This window comes from Dreissena polymorpha, chromosome 7 (assembly GCF_020536995.1).
Source record: "Dreissena polymorpha isolate Duluth1 chromosome 7, UMN_Dpol_1.0, whole genome shotgun sequence".
In the NCBI taxonomy this organism is placed as follows: Eukaryota; Metazoa; Mollusca; class Bivalvia; order Myida; family Dreissenidae; genus Dreissena; species Dreissena polymorpha.
Window position 1 is genome coordinate 23,765,962 of NC_068361.1, and position 20,540 is coordinate 23,786,501.

The 20,540-nt window shown below is 37.9% G+C and overlaps 1 protein-coding gene and 1 non-coding gene across 2 annotated transcripts in view; both read right to left on the bottom strand.

The window, feature by feature from the left end:
* The window catches only part of LOC127839535 (uncharacterized), a 101,623-nt gene that overhangs the window by 70,597 nt on the left and 10,486 nt on the right, over nt 1–20,540 (bottom strand). The window contains exons 3-4 of the mRNA XM_052367927.1: nt 12,662–12,816; nt 12,127–12,274 (exon numbers count right to left, since the gene is read on the bottom strand). Of these exons, the coding sequence (XP_052223887.1) occupies nt 12,127–12,274; nt 12,662–12,748 (235 nt within the window). The 5' untranslated portion in view covers nt 12,749–12,816. The remainder of the gene's footprint in view (nt 1–12,126; nt 12,275–12,661; nt 12,817–20,540) is intronic.
* Nucleotides 8,145–8,215, bottom strand: Trnag-gcc (transfer RNA glycine (anticodon GCC)). The gene has a single exon. It is a non-coding gene; the product is annotated as a tRNA-Gly (tRNA).

Genomic DNA, 20,540 nt, shown 5'->3' on the forward strand with positions numbered 1-20,540 from the left:
GGTAAGTATTTAATAATTAAAATGAATTTTATTTTAAAAAATTGTTTTAATGTCGTAAATACTGATCTGTTATCTCATGCTGATTTTGCAGCTGCGGTGGGAAGGTTCGTATATATTTTCCCAACACAGTAGAACCCATAAACAGGGTTAGCAGCTAATGAAAGCAAAACCCTAAACAAGGGTTATCAAGTAATCTTCGTTAAAACGGTATTAATTATGACATCTCGGACATAGAGAATAATAGGTTAGTGTTGATTATAGATCAGGTTTATCATGCGAGGCTTAGAAAAAACAAAAAGCACGAGCCTTGGCGAGTGCTTTTTCGTTTTCGTGCCGAGCATGATAAACCTTATCTATAATCAACACTAACCTATTATTCTATTTATCCCACTTTTTTATTCAGTAAACCTTTTTATTTTAACAAAATTAGTTTTCATGAGTGTTTGTCGTACTTTGATAATGACTGTAGTGTAACCAAGATCAGTGTATTACTCAGCGTTCCAAAAATAACCGCTGATCAAATTGTCATTTAAAAAAATCAGAATATCGTTCTGTGACAAAGAATCGTGCGTTACTAATAACAATTTTATTCATATTGAATTGCAAATCTAAAAGTTTTATAACATTAATATAACATTTAGTTGTTATACACAAGGAACTACATTTGTATACAACGTAGCCTAACACCACACACAATTCACTTTCGATGTTCAAACTATCAACTAGAACACGATGTGCAAAACATTTGCTTCTTTGTTATAATATGTGGTTATTTCGTGACGAAATAACAATAACAACTTGGATTTAATCTAATTATTCACATTAAAATTTTGAATGTGGAAAGTGGCACCAAAGAATTGTGAGGCAAAGTTGTTCGAACGAGAGAAAGACATTTGCTGGTGAAGTGACTGGGTGGGACGAAAATCAAGATCAACTTGTTCAACGGTAGACAGTGGTTGTGTAGGCTGCATTTCGACCATAGTTTCAGTGCATGAAGGTGAACAAGAGGAAGCTGTTTGTTTGTTACATTTACTGGACTGAGCAAGAATGTTGGAACACTTTTGCTGCTGTTCAACAGATATGGTGGAATAATTGGTTATGGACTGGACATTTTTGTGCCCTGTTATGGCCATAATTTCAGTGGGTGGAATGTTTGCATTTCGAAGTTTTTGGACCAGGAATTTGCGAACTGAGTGGTTGGTTATTCTCTTGTGCTCGGGAAAGCTGGCGTCTTTTGCCATGGCCTTCAGCATCTGACCCAGCTTGTTGACACCCAATTGTTGACGCAAGAACCACTGGGATGCAGTGTCAATTGTGCGTGTTGCCAGGTAGAAAGGGTGCTGATCTGAAGAAAAATCAGATGGACGCATATTCGAGTACAGCTTGTAAATTAACACGGGATTTCTTGGTCCAGAAGTGCCGAACATCTTGGGAGACACTTTTCTTATGTCAGCGATGTTCTCTCCTGTGCGCGTTTTCGTTTGCCGCTCGTTTAACTCGAGATACTCGACACCATTCGAGTCTACACGGAGGCGGACGTCTCCCCACCTAACAAAATACAATAATCTTAATTTAATGTCAGATATGAACAATAATGAAATACAGCATTTAAGTTGAAGCGGATGTACTTAGTGAATGGGGTGAAAAAATAATGAGAAAAATTGATACATATTTTGTGTGTTTGTGTGTAAAAATGTTTCTTACCGCAAATTGTATTGCTCCGTTGTACCTCGCAAGCCAAAATGAAGGCAGTTGTTCAACCAGACTGTATTTAACAAGGCTTTCGGAGACTCCGTGCCAAGGATCCCCTTCTCCCAGAGCAGATCGATGTCGGTATCACTCAGCGGATGGGCCTCCCTAGGACGTTTTCCCATACCCTAAATTGGTGATTTATATTTATTATACTGTTTCATTTAACTTTTCGACTATATTTTTTAATTTAAATTTATTTTTTGAGTATTCTATCTTTCGTAGGCTTACAGTATTACTTTTAATGAGACTTTTAGACTTTTATTTATTAACTGCAACTTTATGTCGACAGGGTATTAGTTTCGTACAGACTACACTTGGGATTTTTTCCCAATTTTGTCATAAATGATACGTTTTCTGTTGAATATGTTATTTTTGCCAAATTTCTTTTAGTTATAACCGTTCATCTCAATTTTACCTGTTTCTTAAGACTTTTTTTCTTTGCATTGTAGGTGTCCCTTGTGAGTGCAAATTGGGCTCCAGTCCCTGTCATGACTGAACATCCATAGCGATGTCGTTTCAGGCACCTGTCAACACTAGCAATGATGCCACGGAGAGACTTGGTTCAAAATCTGTGCCATTTGACTTTTTAAGGGACAACAGGAAAGTGGCCAAATACTCATCAAGAAGAGTTGGTTATATGTGGTGGATTTCTTTTGATTCAGCTTTTGACATAAGAAACCTTTTAAATTTGTTTATGTCAGACAAGGTCTTCGATACAGTCTTTTTATTTTCATTTTGGACAATGAAATCACCAACATCAGTGAGGTTAACATCTAAGAACTCTTTATTCTCATGCAGATCTAAAGTTGGGGGGAAGACATTGCTACTGGATGGTGCGTTACTACTGGGGCTGGTTTCATTCTCAATGGTCAATTCAATTTCATTTGTGAACAAAATAGATGGATCAAACCCATATTGTTCCTGGAACTGGTTTAGTGTTAATTCCACTTCAGTTGCTTGTTGCTCATGTTCATTATTTAATTCATCCCAAGTTAATGAGAAATTGACTTTGTCAAATTCGTCAGACATTCTGAGGGGTTTACGATTTCGCAGACGATTGTGTTCTATAGTCAAAGGGGAGCAACTCGAGCTGACTTCTTCAAAGGGGAGCAACAACAACAAAACCTATTTGCAACATAGTGTTAAATTTACATAATACTAGAGGTTTTAATAAAAATAAATGACAAAAAACACGGTTTTTTGCTACTTTTATTTGTTTTAAGGTCATTAAGATTGACAAACATTTGAGATTGTTTTTATTATTGATGCACTTGGCAAATACAGGCGACGAAGTGCGTGGGAAAAAGTAGTCCCGGTTCGGCAGTTGATGACGTCATTTCGTGCCATTGATTATAGCCTTGCCGTTGATTATAGATGAAATTTAATCAACGGGGCTTTAATCAACCGATTTCGGTGTAAAAGTGGGATAAAAAGTAATATGTCTATGTCGTAAAGAAGAAACTACCGTTAGTGAAACCACAACAAGCCTAAACATATACAAATTGTATTGTTGGCACTTCAGAAAACGAAGATAAAAAGATGACAAAGGTGGTCGGATTCCTCCAGAAAACAGCTCAGAGCACGTCAAAAAGTGGGGTGTGATTAATATATGCCCACAAAACAGACATAGCTCTTAATTCATGCGGTCAGATTCTAAAAAGGAATGAATCCTTAGATAGAGATAAAAGTAACTTTCCTTAGTCGAGGTCTAACCCCGAGAAATAGAAGCCGCAGACACATCTCTCCCCCCCCTTTTTTAGGGAAATGAAGAGTGTCTTTTGAGAACCTCGAATGGACTTCCGACTCACACTGCTGAGATAGATTTTCAAAGCCCTGAATGCCCATAGAAGTTTATCCTCATCTTCATGACTGCCAGTTTAAGAAAAACTTGGAAACTTGAAGGTAGAAGCCATATAGAGGACTTGATATTAAGCAAGGCATCCTGGCTGACACAACAAGGTGAAGACGACATTAGATCCAACTGGAATTGGTCGTATTCAACAGAAAAAGCATGAATTTCACTTCTCCGTATGGTAAAAGCCATAATAAGAAGGAAAACCGTCTTAAAATTATATTGGAACTGTTAATAAGCCTGATAAAAAAAAGTTCATAGAAAGCTCATTAAGCATCCCAACATGTAACACAAGTCAAAACCGCTTAAGAAGGTAAAGGAACGAAAAACATAGTGTTGACGTTCCATAGTTTGGATCAGTTCCAAAATAGGTAAGACAGCACAGAGTTGCGATGACTTACACAAAACAAGGTATACGAAAGCATAATCTCTATCCTTTGATGAAGAAAAGAACAAATTTCTTATCATTAAGAAAAAGATGAGAAAAACCTCTATGTATCTAGCAGAGTGATTAAGGTAATAACTATGCTCTCGAATACCAGGTCAAAAAAGAACCTTTATACAGTTCTGATGGAATTATCCTTGCACAAGTAACAAGGATTGAAACTCTTAACAGAAAAAACGTTCTTCTGTAGAGATAACTAAAAGTAAGTAATGGCCAGACATGTAGTGGCACATGTTTGGATCAGTAAAAATATGTCTCTCTGAGATATATTTGACCTGTGAAGAAGTTTCCTGAAAATAATTGTACAGGAGACTAAAAAGGTCGTAGAACCATAATCCCATGCTTCATTAAGTATATTGCATGAAATTATGGCAAAAACTCAGTTATTGCAAAAACTCACCAGAAGGCAAGATATTCCAGTTTATGTCAATGGACGAATGTATAACAATCGCACACCCTTCTGGATCGATTTCTGTGAACTGCATTATTGACGTTGTTCAGCATACCGGTATATACTGCGATCTACGATCGCATAACGCTAATTACTAGCGTTTGATGAAAAACAACATTCTTCGATATACTATGTATCAATTTTTGTACGCCATGCACATTCACTGCCGCGCATGCGCAATTATATTATTTGAACCCAACGGAAAAATAATTCGACAGAAAGAACTGCAGGACAAAACGTCCAACAGGGCGTTGAGATGACCTGGTATGAGTAAGACGATAGAGAAAATTTGTTGTTCTTGCAAAGAACGAATAAGTTCCTGATTTCCAGATACAAGGAGTGATAATATGATCACCTCCGTGTCTGTAAGTAAACCAAGACCGATGTGTGATAGTTGAAACCATCACAAAGGAATCGTGAAAATGTGTTGTAAATGAAAAACAGCTAAAAAGAATTTTCGCTTTTCAAGATGTAGATGTGCAGGTGATATTCATTAGGATACCACATAATTGAGAAAATCAAGATACGTTGTTCTATGTGATCGTCCCTAACCTTCTCTGCTCACATCTGTATAAGATGTAAGGAAGGTTGTGGTAGAATAAACTATATTCTTGCCAAGATAATCTTCTAGTCTAGACACCACTGAAAAGTGGTAAATAATGACACAAAGATGGAAATCTGTGTCATTGAATAATCCCGAGATAAATACAATTAACTTAAAAATAAAGCTGAAACGGACGTAAGAAAAGACGTCTCAGCTGAAAGACCTGTGACCGGACTGGTAAATACCGACCGGTGACCGGAACCATTTGTCAAGGATGGGTGGGCAAAGAAATCACGGCAAGCCGAACTTTCCCACTCCAAACACACTTGAAAATTGGTAGAATAGGACAGTGTTTAACACTTATAAGTTTATGACCTATCTACATAATATAGCCTCTTCTTGAACCAATAACAGGCGCCTTTAAAATCCTGAATAATACAGGTCGTGAAGTCATCGATTTGCGAAGTACGGAAATATGATTGACAGTGGTACCTCCGGATTCGGAGGTGTGATGGCAGAAAAAGGTGAAAATCCTAGGAGTAACCTTAAGGGGGTCCACGCTTGCCGGTAGAATGCATGGAAGTCTTAAATTCTGACTTGATTAATCCATTTACTTCAATATAAAGAAGTGAAACTCCAGCTGCTGGAGCAGTATTGAATTTTCATTAAAAACAATTAGTTGGTCCTTTATTTAGGGCAAGTGACCGATTGCCCAAACAGTACAAAACAGCACAATACAGCACAATAAAACCAACATAAACTCAAAATATGAATAAAGCTGGGGTCACCGCCTATGAACGGTCAATGCAAAGCATTGGGGGTTTAAACCTGGTTATAGAGCGCTCAACCTCACACTTGGCCCAGCAATATTCATAATACATTTAAGTGTAAATAAAATTTACCGTCATAGCATTGTAACTCAAATTAAACAATAATAAAAGGGAATTAAAACGCATTCAATTTAATTACTATTTAATTACTCAATTGCATTGAAGATACAAGAGTAGCAGAGTTACAACTTTTTGACGAACGATCAAATAAAACTAATAACAATTGTAAACTACATTCCTTCTTTAAAGAAAAAGATTTGAGAATATAGTGTCAAGGAGTTAATATCTCAAATAACCATCGCGCAAATACAGGAAGAAGCAGCAATAATGGGTGTAAAAATTCCATATTACATAACTTGGTTGTTTATGTGACTGTTAAAAAAAATAAAAATAATTAAATCAAACAAGAAACGCCTATCAGAGAGAAAATATAAATAAAATGGAACGTTATAAACCCAATGACCTATGCATGTAGATTACAACTGGGAAAGTCGGTCGTATGACGTCACAAAAATCCATAATGACATAATGACGTGAACAAATTCCAGGGCCAGTACTAAATAAAAATATTAATGGGGCTGTGCTACTAATAAAACAAGTTTAGGTGATTTAATATTAAGAAGCAAATTAATAAAAATGGTAATTCCATTAAAGCGACATTATTGGAATCAAACAGTATATAGGTGTTTTGACAACTGAAGACAGAAATGATTTGATGTACGATTTGAGTCCAAATGTAGTTTTCATGCAGATTTGTTCATACGACACAATGACACAATTTTATTACACAGTGAAAAATGCCTATCATGTAGTTTTCATGCAGATTTGTTCATACGACACAATGACACAATTTTATTCAACAGTGAAAAATGTCTATAATATCACTAAGGATTCCAAATTTTAAGTGAAGAAAGATATAGTGATTCGAAAACCATCAGACACGTGTTTTTAAGTACATAAGCATCGTATCCTTTTGATAAAAACAAGTTTATTAAATTGAAAAGTTTAATATGAACATTTGGTTTAACATATTTTAATTTGCGGACACGCTTCAAAACATCTCCGTAAAATGATGGATGGGAGATTCCATTATTTAAATCCCATTTTAAAGAAACATTATATTTTGAAATTAAATCACCATACTTAGAGTAAAATCTAGCAAATTTATTTCTCAGGTTATGATATAAAAAGCCTTGTTTTAGCATTTTTTTTAGTTAATATTAGATTACTATAATTAAAATCAAGACTCCTAACCGGGACGAATTCCGAAAGGAATACGACCAGTTATAGGAAGACGGCCTGTTATGGCCAGAAGTGTAATAGAAGAATAACTTTGAGATGAGGTCCCTCCAGATCCTAGGATCTAAGATCTGAGTTCAATAGCTCCCAAGCCATCTACAAGACTGTAGCCGCTATGCGGTCAATCTGATAGGCAATCCTATGTATCAGAACTCTTGTTGATTCCAGTAGCTTGAAAATATGCACTGTCGTAGGAGCAATAGAAAAGCAGAAGTCGATACGAAAGGTCGTCATGCCAATCCTGCTAGCGTCATTAATGTGTCCCAACTGTTCCGTGACACTGACTGCAAAGTCTGTCGCCGACAGGTAAAGGCGGTTAAAACAATTCATCCTTCGGGTTTCGAACATAAATTAATAGAGGTCAAATAGTAATGTTCGACCTCAATTTTAGTCTCCGAGCCCACTTCAGCCGATCTATCTGCAAGACCAGTAGTCTGCATGTAGCCGGTTGAGATAGAAGTAGAAATAACAGATATAGGTATTTCATAATCTTCTAGTATTAGTAGGTCATAACCAGCACCAAAATGGATGGTCAGGAAAATCAACCATAGACCAAGTCAGCGGAGATGTAGATTGTTGAATCCATAAAATATAGTATTCAATTCAATCATAGCCAGGGGTATACAACTAGGTAATGTAGACGATACCCGTGATACTAAAAATTGACCGATGAAAACACAGCTGAATACCGGTAATTGGTAACTGGTGACCGAACCGGACCGGTCAATGACCGGTAACTGTAGCCAGATGAACGAACCAGTCATAATATGACCGGTGACGCTACCAGTTATAGACCGAAAAATGGTGGAATCCATATGCTCTGATATCAATGTCAAGAACTGCTCGGAAAAGAAGATCGCGCCAAAAATCCAATCCGATGGCAAGAGACATCACTAAAGCAGACGACGAAGATTAATTTGATGACGAAGAAGAGGAGGAAGAATAGTCCGATGATGATAACAAAGAAGTGGTGCATCGGCCGGGAAACGAACCCGGGCCGCCCGCGCGGCAGGCGAGCATTCTACCACTGAACCACCGATGCTAATCCGCTGATGATGAACGACTACTTATTCTGACCGGTGACCAGTGATCGGTGATATGACCGATGAATGGTGACCGATGTCCGGTGATCGGGACCGGTATAATATAACTGCGTCAGAATGGAAATATCTGGTGCAGAAGAATGACCATTCACGAAGTCATCTGATAATGTTAACCGGAAAATAACGGTAGATTATCAGTATTAATAGGCATAAGTGTCCTTGTAGTCGTAGTGGAGAAAAGAACAGCTTATCCCGAAGCCTGAAAGTTAAACGAACTAGTGTTCGTATACAAATACGGCTCGGTGACTGCAACATGTGTTGATGCCATAAGAAAAAACATCACACGTGGAATGGAGACATGATATTCCTAAAGGAATAAAATGGAGAACGTCGATATGACCAGTAGGTTCATCAACGCCTACGTGAGAAGTGGCGACATCCATATAACTGCGATGCCGAAATATTGTTCGGCCGCGCTGGAAATATTGTCTTCTACAATATTGTCTCCATGAGCATTGACGTGATCGCTTACGAGCGTATCAACGCCGAGAACTGCTCAATGAAGGAGAGGTATGTTCAAGAACTATCATGGTGTGCTCAATGAAGTCCGATGATGTCTACGTGAAGGTTGACGACGTCCTCGTTTCCTGCGATGTCGAGATCTGGATCGGCTGCGCTGTCGAGATGTGGATCGGATGCGATGAGACCGAGATCTTCTAGAATACCGTCTCCGTGAGTGACGACGTGATCGCTTACGAGAGCCGCGACGATGAGAACTGCTCGACGAAGAAGAGCGTGTCCGATGTCTACTCCTAGATGAAGACGATGTTTTCGACGTCGAATAGGAGAATAATCCAATGATGAAGACCGAGTTCTGCTTCTTGACCGGTGACTGGTGTTATCGGTGGCAGGCCTAACTGATGACTGTTGACCGGTGACCGGACCGGACCGGTGATCAATGACCGGACCGGTGACATGACCGGACCGGTGACATGACCAGTGACCGGACCGGTGACCAATGACCGGACCAGTGACCGGACCGGACCAGTGACATGACCGGTTACCGGACCGGTGATCAATGACCGGACCGGTGACCGGACCGGTGACATGACCGGTGACCGGTGATCAATGACCGGACCGGACCGGTGACATGACCGGACCGGTGACTGGACCGGCCGGTCAGACGTCGATTAAAGGTCCGTGATCAACGTCCCCAGTGACGTACCGGTCATATCATGACCAATGTTGTCACCGGATAATGACCGTATGGCGGATGCCAAATGGTCCGACATTGGTCGATGTCCTTGACCAATGCCATCGGGCAAAGACCGGCTGACGGGTGTCGCCATATGGTCTGATGTTAACCGACTGTCTAACAGACTAAACATAGTACGGTCGCCATCGTGCCCGATACCCGGTGACTGATGCTGCAACTATCATCCATGGTCTGCGAAGTCACCGGGTATTTATCCACTCTTGTTTCTGCGACATTCATGTAGTCGAATATATGAAAAACAAGAGCAAAACATATTCAACCATAAACTGGTCACAGACCAGATTATCATACGGCACATAAAATCATTATTTGACCATAATGAAAATTATAATAATACTGCCGTAGATCATAAATCAAACGAAAGTTTACTTCAAAACAGATGAAAAATGAAATGACGATCAATTAGATTGTCATACGGAACGTTAGAATCATTATTGCACACAATGGCAAATGATAAACAATCTGTCAATAGAAGAACACGCTTTGCACGATCTCTTAACACATAAGAAGAACATGCTTTGCACGTTCTAGCAATGTATTAGAAGAGCACGTTTTGCACGTGGTCGTTCGCGCCTAAAAACACCCAGCATGGTAGAAATAAACCATTGTTCGATAAAAACAAGCATGGCTTACCTTTTACAAATGAAACAAAATCCATTAAATCCACACAAAATAATCCGAATGAGAAATACGAAGATAAATAACACAATTTATCTATTCAAAACCCCAATCAACCAAGTGAAACAAATCGAAAAACAATATTTTAATTCAGAGCCGTAAAAGACCTGTTTACACCAGGTCGATCCGGAAAGAATATTGAGGGTTGGTTACCGATTTTTGGCTAGGTTGCATTGCACTATGTTTAACCTGGCCTGTATTACGGTATTGAGGTGGCGGATTCCCAGTTAAAATTCCGGATGAGTTAATTCTCCTTGGAAAGGAGAAGCATGAGATAACAGGTCAGTATTTATGACATTAAAACTGTGTGCTATTATAAAATATATATGTACATCATTTTTTCAAGTATTTAATGTAAAAAAACTGCATACCAACCACAGGTCTGGTAATCTCGTAACCTTACTTGCATGGACTTTATTTAACCCGCCAGTCAAAAACAAATAACATACATATTAACTTGCCAAAAACATTTTCACTTGCATTGACAGAGGTCTGACGGAATTTACCAGTATGTTATTTTACACTGGAGCATCTATAAACAAGAGCAGCGCATAACAGATGCCACGCTCGGCTACGGGTGCAGTTTTGAATAAATGAAAGCTTGTCAGAATTTTTTATTTATTTACAGGTCACAGTGACCTTGACCTTTGACCTAGTGACCCCAAAATGGGTGTGATGTGTAGAATTCATCAAGGTGCATCTACATATGAAGTTTCAAAGTTGTAGGTGGAAGCACTTTGATTTAAGAGCAAATGTTGAGGGTTTAGCACGACGTGGACGGCGGACAACACGACGAGCTGGCTATGACAATACCTCGGGTTTTCTTTAAAAAAAAACAGAGCTAAAACCTATACATTCTATCCGCCAAATTGACGTTATTGCATCGCGCAGTGCCAGTTTGTTATTTGCATTTTTACCTGATGAGGGCGTTAGCCGACATGTTGCAAAATACTAGTTTGACACAAACATTTTTATTGCAGTCTTCTCATATTATTTATTCTGGCATAACATAAGTAATAGCCCATGTTGGATTATATTCCAGATTTTTTTCAAAGTTTTTGTAAAAGACACAGCCCTTCATAATATATCAACAACAAGAGATTTGTTTGTCAGAAACACAATTCCCCCTATTGCGACGCTTTGAAACTAAATTTCAATGTATCATTTGATAGGTTTACAAATAATCTCCCTTTTAAAGATTATAACTTTCATTGGATTGTATTTTTTGACTTTTGCCCTCGAAGAATGACCTTGACCTTTCACCACTCAAAATAAGCAACTTTATGAGATACACATGCATGCCAAATATCAAGTAAGTTGCTATCTTCAATATTCAACAACAGATGTGTTTGTCAGAAACACAATGCCCCCTATTGCGCCGCATTGAAGTCATCAATTTGACCTTTGACCTTGAAGGATGACTTTGACCTTTCACCACTCAAAATGTGCAGCTCAATGAGATACAAATGCATTCCAAAGATCAAGTTGCTATCTTCAATATTGCAAAAGTTATTGCAAAACTTTAATCGTGATTAAAGTTTTGGGACACACACATACATGTGCAATGACTGACTGACAGACACAATGACAGACAGACAGACCAAAAACAATATACCCCCGATCTTTCGATCCGGGGGCATAAAAAGTTATGACCAAACTTTTAAGAAGTTTAAAGTTTTGGTTAAAGTTTTGGGACACACACAATGACGGACGGACGGACAGACAGACAGACAGACAGGCGGAAAACCATTTTCCCCCCAATCTTTCGATCCGGGAGCATAAAAATGAGAAAGGGATATAAATTATCCAATGTAAACATTTGCGAAAGTTATGTATTTGGTCACTGCTGAAGAAAGAAAAAAGCTCAAGAGTTTGAATGTGTCAATGATTACTTTGGGTTATTTACAGATTAGCCTAACCAGCCCTGGGTGAATACTAAATGATTCAATATCCTACTTGTTGTTCCAAATCCAGTATGTTCAGAGGCTTCGAGAGTGAACGCCGCTGACTGCTGGGTCGACGTGACAGGGAAGGCGATTCTGAATCCTGTTGTTTGCAGTTCCTGTCCTTTGCGTCCCGCTAGGTAATCCTCCACTCTAAGTTCCTGCAGAAAAGACATTCAATAATTAAGGGGATAATAAATGTTTAGCAATAATGTTAATTCAGGGATCCCATCCACAAAGCTTATTTGATTTTAAGAAACTATTCATATCATTTTTAACCCTTACCACTCAGATACCGTTTGTATTTCCTAAGAAAATCAAATTTAATTTAACACCCTTCTTAAAAGTGTATTTCATTTCATTGCAAATCCTGAGAAACTGATGAGCAGCAAACAACATAAACCTGAACAAGCTGCAAGTTAATTGCAGGCTGTTCTGGTTTATGCTGTTTGCATATTGCTATCTTCACTTTGCTTCTAAGCAGAAAAGGGTTAAAGGAAACTTTAATTCAAAATTTAAATCAAAATTCAGTCCAGTTCCAGCCATACCTCCAAACTTTTATTCTCATACTCCTTCATGGCTGTGATACACTGGAGCCGCGTATTGATGGTCCGGGTGGTACCTTTGTTTACCATTGTATCCGTGCCCGCAATCGGAATAAACTTTGCCAATGTACCTGGCTGCTGGGCCTGACCCCCGCACCCTGAAAAGTGGATTCCATACAGAATTCAAGACACATTTAAACCAAAATGAGCCTCGCTCTGGGAATACTGGGCTTCATGCATGTGTGTAAAGTGTTGTTCCATATCAGCTTGTGCAGACTTTTGATCTCAAATTGTCTTTTTTGTTTAAAATAAGTCTCTTTTAAGCAAAAATCCAGTTTAGGGGGAAAGTATTGTCCCTGATAAGCCAGTACCGACTGCACAGGCTAATCCGGCATAAAAGATTCCGCACATGCATCAAACCCGTTCTCCCAGACCGAGGATCATATGATATCAGAAAACAAGGCCCATAACTTCGCTAAAATTCAATGGACCAGAACAAAACGCACACTTCATCTGTAAGCCATGTTGGTAGACTCAAATACCTAAAAACAGCTCAATATCTGAAAGCTTTGCGTGAAAAAAATCCGGAAAAAGGTTATAGAAGAATTTCACACTTCATCTGTTAGTCATGTTGGTAGAATCAAATACCTAACAAGAGCCGGCCTTGCGGGTGCTGACCCCTCGTCTATTTTTCTTTTAAAATGTGTAGGGACCTATCTCAATTTCAATCACAAAGGAGGGAGGGGTGGAGTGGAGAGGGGTGTATAGTGTGGGGGTGTGGTCATTTCTTACAATATCTTCCAAAAATGCAAAAAAATGCAATTTTTTTTGGGGGGGGGGATTTTTGGGTGGGATGGTTTGACAGTATTTCAAAAATAAAATAAAAATAAATATGTGTGTTTTTTTTAAATGTTTGAAATAAACAAGAGATGTGTTTGTCAGAAACACAATGCCCCCTATTGCGACGCTTTGATTTTTTTAAATTTATTTTTTTACCTTTGACTTTGAAGGATGACCTTGACCTTGAACTTCCACCACTCAAAATGTGCAGCTTTATGAAGAGGCCGCTTTGAAATATATTTTTTTACCTTGAAGGATGACCTTGACCTTGAAGGATGAACTTGACCTTGAACTTCCACCACTCAAAATGTGCAGCTTCAAGATAACGCCGCTTTGAAATGATTATTTTTTTACCTTTAACCTTGAAGGATGACCTTGACCTTGAACTTCCACCACTCAAAATGTGCAGCTTCATGATAACGCCGCTTTGATTTTTTTTATTTTGTTTGACCTTTAACCTTGAAGGATGACCTTGACCTTGAAGGATGACCTTGACCTTGAACCTACACCACTCAAAATTTGCAGCTTCATGATAACGCCGCTTTGGATATTTTTTTTTACCTTTGACCTTGAAGGATGACCTTGACCTTCCACCACTCAAAATGTGCAGCTTCATGATAACACCTTGAAAATTGTATTAGTTTTTTGACCTTTGACCTTGAAGGATGACCTTGACCTTGAAGGATGACCTTGAACTTCCACCACTCAAAATGTGCAGCTTCATGAGAACGCCGCTTTGAATAAAAAAAAAAAAATTTGACCTTGAAGGATGACTTTGACCTTGAACTTCCACCAATCAAAATGTGTAGCTTCATGAGATACACATGCATGCCAATTATCAAGTTGCTATCTTCAATATCAAAAAAGTTATGGCCAATGTTATAGTTTTCGGACGGACAGACACCATAAATTTAACATTTGACCTTGAAGGATGACCTTCACCTTGACCTTTCACCACTCAAAATGTGCAGCTCCATGAGATACTTGTGCATGCCAAATATCAAGTTGCTATCTTAAAAGTGAAAAAGTTATGGCCAATTTTAAAGTTTTTTTCGGACAGACAGACATTTCAACTGCTGTATGCCACCCTACCGGGAGCATATTTTTTTGGGGTGGGGGGGTATAGTAGTGTGAGGCTGTGGTGGTCATTTATTAGATGATCTTTAATAATAATAAAAAAAATAATGGTGGGAGGATTGAGGGGGGTGGTTTGGACGGAGTCAATTGTGGTATGTCAGGTAAGAGTTGTTTTGTCAAAGTATCAATCGAATCTAATCATAAATAAACAAGTTATGGCAATTTTAGCAAAATTTAATAATTTGACCTTAAGAGGCAAGGTCATTCAAAGGTCAAGGTAAAATTCAACTTGCCAGGTACAGTACCCTCATGATAGCATGAAAGTATTTAAGGTTTAAAAACAATAGCCTTGATACTTTAGAAGTAAAGTGGATCTAATGTCTTAAAATAATGTGGGTTATTGTATTAAACAATAAAACCCAGTTTATTTTAGCAGAAATGTGGACCCTTCAAGGGAGAGTATCTTGGGCATACTATATGTATATTCCAAGGCTTCAACCTACAGAAAAAACTGAAATTTTTAAAAACCCACCCGCCACACCCATTCATGATATTATTGAATTTCATACTTATTCCAGAAAAAATATTGTTTTGTTGGATGCTTTGTATGAATCCTACTTTCTCTGCGCTTGAGATTTATGTTTCAGAAAACATGCCATGGCTCCATGCACAGGCAACAGTTCCAGATGGTCACCAAAAACATCAAAAACCTACACGCTGCTGAGATGCAAGTGTTGCTCAAACCTCTGCAGCAGACCTGGTGACGATTGGATCTGAACACTGATTTCACTGTTGCAAAGACTCCATCACTACCAAAATTTCTTTGGAGAACTGTCTGTGTTTTATGGAGATCATGTGTTTGCTAATATCAAATACTAAAGATGAATGTAGAAACTGTGTTTGCTTCTATTAAATGCTTGTTCATATAAAAGGTTACTATTTTATATATTTTAATCTTTGTTAGGTGCCGCAGTTACATATCGACGGAAAATTCTAGGCCGCTCATGATGGGATGGTGTCACTGTCAACAATTATAAATTATTTCACAAGTTAACAATATTTTATATAGGCATGGGTGGTTCTCCTCTCCTTAATATGGCTCCTTTTGGAGATAATCAGTTTTGGAGGGAAGCCATCCTATATTTGGCACATTTCACAAAATTTCATTTCAAAATGTTCATTCTTAAGTTTGCATTTAGATGCTTTGGGTCGGCTCGGACAAAGGCGACCCGAAGCGGATTTATGGAGATAAGTATATACATGGAGTATATACGAGGAGTATTATACACAGTATATATGGAGCTATATATATACTCAGGAGTATAATACATGGAGATTGGACAGTATATATGGAGATAAATATATACTGAGGAGTATTGATATTTTCAATGGAGGTTGGATATAGTATATATGGAGCTATATATATACTAGATTATGCGTGGTACATATGTAAAATAACAATAATAAATTGTAATTACTTTAAGCAAGCGTTACACCATCCTGTCATTGATGTCTAGATTTTTCAAAATTTCCATGTGGCAACTCTTGAAAACCAGTGGAATTCTAACTATCTATTACTGCGGTCAATAAACTACCAAAATATTACACTAAATTACCATTACATGTTATTTAACAGTATTCATACAAAAATGAATAAAATGAATGTGTACTTTTAATTTTGTTTTGTGTTCTTTCTAACTATGCATTTATGTCTTAAAATAAACACAAAATGAAAGCATATATTCAAAGTTACAAAGTCAAAAAAGGGCCATAATTCCGTAAAAATGACAACCAGAGTTATGTAACTTGTCCATTACTGTCCCCTTATGATAGTTTGCGAGTGTTCCAAGTATGAAAGCAATATCTATGATACTTTAGGGGTAAAGTGGACCAAAACACAAAACTTAACCAAATTTTCAAGTATAAAGGGCCCATAATTCCGTCAAAATGCCAGTAAGAGTTACATAACTTGGCCTGCACAGTCCCCTTACGATAGTTAGTAAGTGTTGCAAGTATGAAAGCAATAGCTTTGATACTTTAGGAAAAAAATTGACCTAAACACAAAACTTAACCAAATTTTCAATTTTCTAAGTATAAAAAGGGCACATAATTCTGTCAAAATGCCAGTCAGAGTTATATTACTTTGCCTGCACAGTCCCTTTATGATAGTTAGTAAGTGTTGCAAGTATGAAAGCAATAGCTTTGATACTTAAGGAATAAAATGCACCTAAACACCAAACTTAGCCAAAATTTTCAAATTCTAAGTATAAAAAGGGCATATAATTCTGTCAAAATGCAAGCCAGAGTTATCTAACTTTGCCGGCCCAGTCCCCTCATGATAGTAAGTAAGTGTACCAAGTTTGAATGCAATAGCATTGATACTTTATGAGAAAAGTGTACCTAAACGCAAAACTTAACCGGACGCCGACGCCAAGGTGATGACAATAGTTCTTTTTTTTTCAAAAAATAGATGAGCTAAAAACAGCTCAATATCTGAAAGTGTTGAGTAAAAAACCTCAATAAATCAGATTATAGAAGAGTTAATTTCTAAAATTCAAGGCCATTACTTTGCCAGAAATCAATGGACCTGAACTTATTTCACACTTCATCTGTAGGTCATGTAGATAGACTGGCATACCAAATAGCAGCTCAATATCTGATAGTTAATTAAAATAAAACACAACTGCCTCTCAAACTTATTAAAATCTTACTTGCACCACAGCCAGTAGGCTGGGTGGTTTCCGTGGTGAATACCCAATACAATGCGGGGGAGGTTGAGATTGGCTCAGAGGACAGGTTGGAACCAGTCATTGATTCAGAACCAAAACTGGTCGAGGCCGTAGTCTGTGTGCCAAATGCTGTCTTATTACCAAACAGTCCCCCCTGTCAACAAACAATGTGTTTAATATAACGTTTTGAACAGATAGCATCGTTTAACTTTTAATTGAAGAGTGGATGGGAAGTTGTTGGTTATTACTGGATATTACTGGGTTGCTGGGTTCAACAGACATTTAATACATTTAAAAACCATCAAATACTTTTACAAACTGACAATGAGTGGTAACTATTGCATGTATTACCGTATACGTGCGCTTATAAGACGCCCTCGCTTATAAGACAAACCCCGATTTCGGATTTTTTAATCGGTGGATTTAAGACTGACCCACGTGTAAGATGCGGTCAAATTTTGCCGTTTTCATCGAAGAAACACATTGAGAATTTTTCAAACTCGCGCTGCATACAATTGTAATTCACGCAAGTCCGAAAAATAAAACAATCAAACAACAAAGTAAATAATATTTGTTTATTTCATGAAATATAAGTAGGTTTTAATTTATTTTCAAGTATTATTCATACAGTAAAAATAATTATCAAATTAACACAATTTCTAACAATCGCGTATTTAATCAATTTGCCATAACAATTTCAAACATATAACGTTCGTAATTGATCGTATCAGTCATCTTAAAATCGCTCTCACCGAACAGTTCGTAGAGATCCTCACTAGTGAGATATTCATCGTAAATCCAGTCGCCGATATCATAATCATCATCGTAGCAATCACTAACCTTTGCACAGACCGATACATCCTCAGATTGATCGCGCTTTTCCACAAGATCATCAAACAACTCGTCGTCCTGTGTACCATCCATTGAGTTTGAGATCATAAGAGTTACGTTTGCGTTTCATTTTGACGATTCCAGTAGTTGTAATTTGTAAATATAATTGTATTGTTTGACGGGTATTGAAAACTAAGAGGCAGATATAGATTACCTTGATAATGCAAATTTTACGCCCATTGTCTATAGGTAATGCCTACTTTCATACAAGAGCACCGCCTTGCGGGTGCAGACCGCTCATCTATTTTCTTTTTAAAGGTGAAGGGACTCTCATTTTCAATCACAAAGGAGGGAGGGGTGGAGTGAAGAGGGGTGTATAGTGTGGGGGTGTGGACATTTATTACATTATCTTCCAAAAATGCGAAAAAAAATAAATATTTGTGTTTTTTAACCGTTTCAAAAAAAACAAGGGACAAAATTGGCACAAAACCAGGTTTTCATTGTAAAAAAAATCTGATAAAGGGAGACAACTCAAACTGAACTTTTGAAATGAACAAACAAAATTAACCCCCTTTGTAAGTTTGTTTTAAAATAAATCTATTTTTAGTCGTGGCGACCTTGACATTGGAGATATTGACGTGATTCTTTCATGCGACACACCGTCCCATGATGGTGAACAAATGTGCGAAATGATTTTAAATTCTCATAATGAATGACATAGTTATAGCCCAGACAAGCTCATTTATGGCTATTTTTTACCTTTGAACTCAAAGTGTGACCTTGACCTTGGAGATATTGACGTAATTTTTTCGCGCGACACACCGTCTAATGATGGTTAACAAATGTGCCAAATGATTTTAAAATCTCACAATGAACGCCAAAGTTATGGCCTGGACAAGCTTGTTCCGCCCGCCCGCCAGCCCGCCAGCCAGCCCGCCCGCATTCGCCAATCTAATAACCAGTTTTTTCCTTCAGAAAACCTGGTTAAAAATTGGGGGGGTGGGGGGGGTATAGTGTGAGGGTGTGGTGGTCATTTGTGAGATGATCTTAAAAAAAAAAATAGGGGGGGGGGAATTCGGGGAGGGGGGGGGGAGGGGTGGGTGGGGGGGGGATTCTTGGGTGCGATGGTTGGACGGTACTTCAAACAGAAAATAATAAAAATAATTATTTGTGTTATTAACCGTTTTTTTTGGGGGGTGGGGGGTATAGTGTGAGGGTTTGGTGGTCATTTGTGAGATGATCTTAAAAAAAATAAAAAAATTGTAGGGGGGGGGAGATTCGGGGGGGGGGGGGAGGGCATGGGGGATGGTTTGGGTGGAGTCTATTGTGGTATGTCAGGTAAGAGTAGTTTTGTCAAAGTATTAATCAAATCTTATCATAAATAAAGAAGTTATGGCAATTTTAGCAAAATTTAATAATTTGACCTGGAGAGTCAAGGTCATTCACAGGTCAAGGTAAAATTCAACTTGCCAGGTACAGTAACCGTATGATAGTATGAAAATATTTGAAGTTTGAAAGCAAAAGCCTTGATACTTTAGAAGTAAAGTGGATCAAAACACAAAATTTAACCAAATATTCAAAGTTACTAAGTCAAAAAAGGGCCATAATTCCGTAAAAATGACAACCAGAGTTATTCAACTTGTCCTTTTACTGTACCCTCATGATGATAGTTTGCGAGTGTTCCAAGTATGAAAGCAATATCTATGATACTTCAGGGGTAAAGTGGACCAACACACAAAACTTAACCAAATTTTCAATTTTCTAAGTATAAAGGGCCCATAATTCCGTTCAAATGCCAGTCAGAGTTACATATCTTTGCGTGCACAGTCCCCTTATGATAGTTAATAAGTGTTGCAAATATGAAAGCAATAGCTTTGATACTGTAGGAATAAAGTGGACCTAAACACAAAACTAAACCAAATTTTCAACTTTATAAGTATAAAAAGGGCACATAATTCTGTCTAAATGCCAGTCAGAGTTACATTACTTTGCCTGCACAGTCCCCTTATGATAGTTAGTAAGTGTTGCAAGTATGAAAGCAATAGCTTTGATACTTAAGGAATAAAATGGACCTAAACAAAAAACTTAACCAAAATTTTCAATTTTCGTAAGTATAAAAAGGGCACATAATCCTGGCAAAATGCACGCCAGAGTTATCTTACTTTGCCTGCCCAGTCCCCTCATGATAGTAAGTAAGTGTACCAAGTTTGAATGCAATAGCATTGATACTTTCTGAGAAAAGTGGACCTAAACGCAAAACTTAACCGGACGCCGACGCCAACGCCAAGGTGATGACAATAGCTCATAATTTTTTTTCAAAAAATAGATGAGCTAAAAATTAGTCAATCGCGTGATAGAGTAAAATCACGGGTCAAGAAGAAAGCCACCTGTGGATAATTGCATGT